Source organism: Cynoglossus semilaevis, chromosome 18 (genome assembly GCF_000523025.1).
Source record: "Cynoglossus semilaevis isolate Cse_v1.0 chromosome 18, Cse_v1.0, whole genome shotgun sequence".
In the NCBI taxonomy this organism is placed as follows: domain Eukaryota; kingdom Metazoa; phylum Chordata; class Actinopteri; order Pleuronectiformes; family Cynoglossidae; genus Cynoglossus; species Cynoglossus semilaevis.
Genome location: NC_024324.1, coordinates 387,966 through 389,352, shown reverse-complemented (window position 1 = coordinate 389,352; position 1,387 = coordinate 387,966). Strand labels below are relative to the sequence as shown.

At 53.5% G+C, this 1,387-nt stretch overlaps 1 protein-coding gene across 1 annotated transcript in view; it reads left to right on the top strand.

Annotated features, from left to right (window-relative positions):
• ints3 (integrator complex subunit 3) overlaps positions 1–1,387 on the top strand; it is a 29,083-nt gene that overhangs the window by 21,422 nt on the left and 6,274 nt on the right. The window contains exons 8-13 of the mRNA XM_008330815.3: positions 49–178; positions 378–475; positions 578–765; positions 818–909; positions 1,053–1,132; positions 1,219–1,310. Coding sequence (XP_008329037.1) covers positions 49–178; positions 378–475; positions 578–765; positions 818–909; positions 1,053–1,132; positions 1,219–1,310 — 680 coding nt within the window. The remainder of the gene's footprint in view (positions 1–48; positions 179–377; positions 476–577; positions 766–817; positions 910–1,052; positions 1,133–1,218; positions 1,311–1,387) is intronic.

Genomic DNA, 1,387 nt, shown 5'->3' with positions numbered 1-1,387 from the left:
GGTGGGGGAGGCTGACTCTGTCCTGGTTCCATGTTTGTGTGTCTGCAGTTCATGGAGTGTTTGATCATGGGCAGAGATCTGGTCCGTCTGCTGCAGAACGTGGCTCGCATCCCAGAGATGGAGTCGCTGTGGAGAGACCTGCTGCACAACCCACAAGTCCTCAGTCCTCAGTTCACGGGTAACGCTCGCCCTCAGGCCTGGGATTACAGATTAGGATTAGACGGGGAAACAGCAGGTCTTTATGTGAAACACTGTTGAACGTCTGCAGCTAAAGGTTAGCTAAAAGCTACAGTAGCAACACGATAAAGGCCAAAGGTCAGGTCGGTGAGGTCGTTGAGGTCAAACATCAACAGTCACACAGATACACCTGTCCTCAGGTGTCCTCCAGCTGCTCACGGCTCGGACCTCCAGGAAGTTCCTGGCCTGTCGTTTGACACCGGACATGGAGACCAAGCTGCTGTTCATGACCTCCAGGGTAACACACACACACACACACACACACACACACACACACACGCCTGAACCACGGCCTGTGGTGTCCTCAGTGGCTGTAACAGGCTCCGCCCTCTTTGCTCAGGTACGGTTCGGTCAGCAGAAACGGTACCAGGACTGGTTCCAGAAACAGTACCTTTCCACGGCAGAGAGCCAGTCGCTGCGCTGCGATCTGATTCGCTACATCTGCGGTGTCGTCCATCCGTCCAATGAGGTGCTGAGCTCTGACATCCTGCCTCGCTGGGCCATCATTGGCTGGCTGCTCACCACCTGNGATGAGGATGAATCAAAAATCCTTCTCCTCTGATTGGTTTGATCTGTGTCTCCAGTCTAACGTGGCCGCCTCCAACGCCAAGCTGGCGCTCTTCTACGATTGGCTGTTCTTCAACCCAGAAAAAGACAGCATCATGAACATAGGTAACACCGAGGCCCAGCCCGGGCAGAAATGCATGATGGGAAGACCACTTCACGTTTATCCACAGTGCTCAGCTTGGAGTGCAGTCTATTGGACTGGAGACATTAACCACACGGTGGCGCTGTTGTTTGTGTTTGTGTCGTAGAACCAGCCATCTTAGTCATGCACCACTCCATGAAGCCTCACCCGGCCATCACTGCCACCCTGCTGGACTTCATGTGCAGGGTAACACACACACACACACACACACACACAGCCTCCTCTCCTTGTTCTGACTCTGTGACATCATTTCCTGTTTCCTCCCCCCTCAGATCATCCCTCACTTCTTCCCTCCGTTGGAGTCCCAGGTCCGTCAGGGCGTCTGTAATTCACTGACCTTCATCATGGAGAAGAGAGTGCTGGCGTAAGAACCACAGACCCACTGGTTATTGACCACTGGTTATTGACCACTGGTTATTGACCACTGATTATTGACCACTG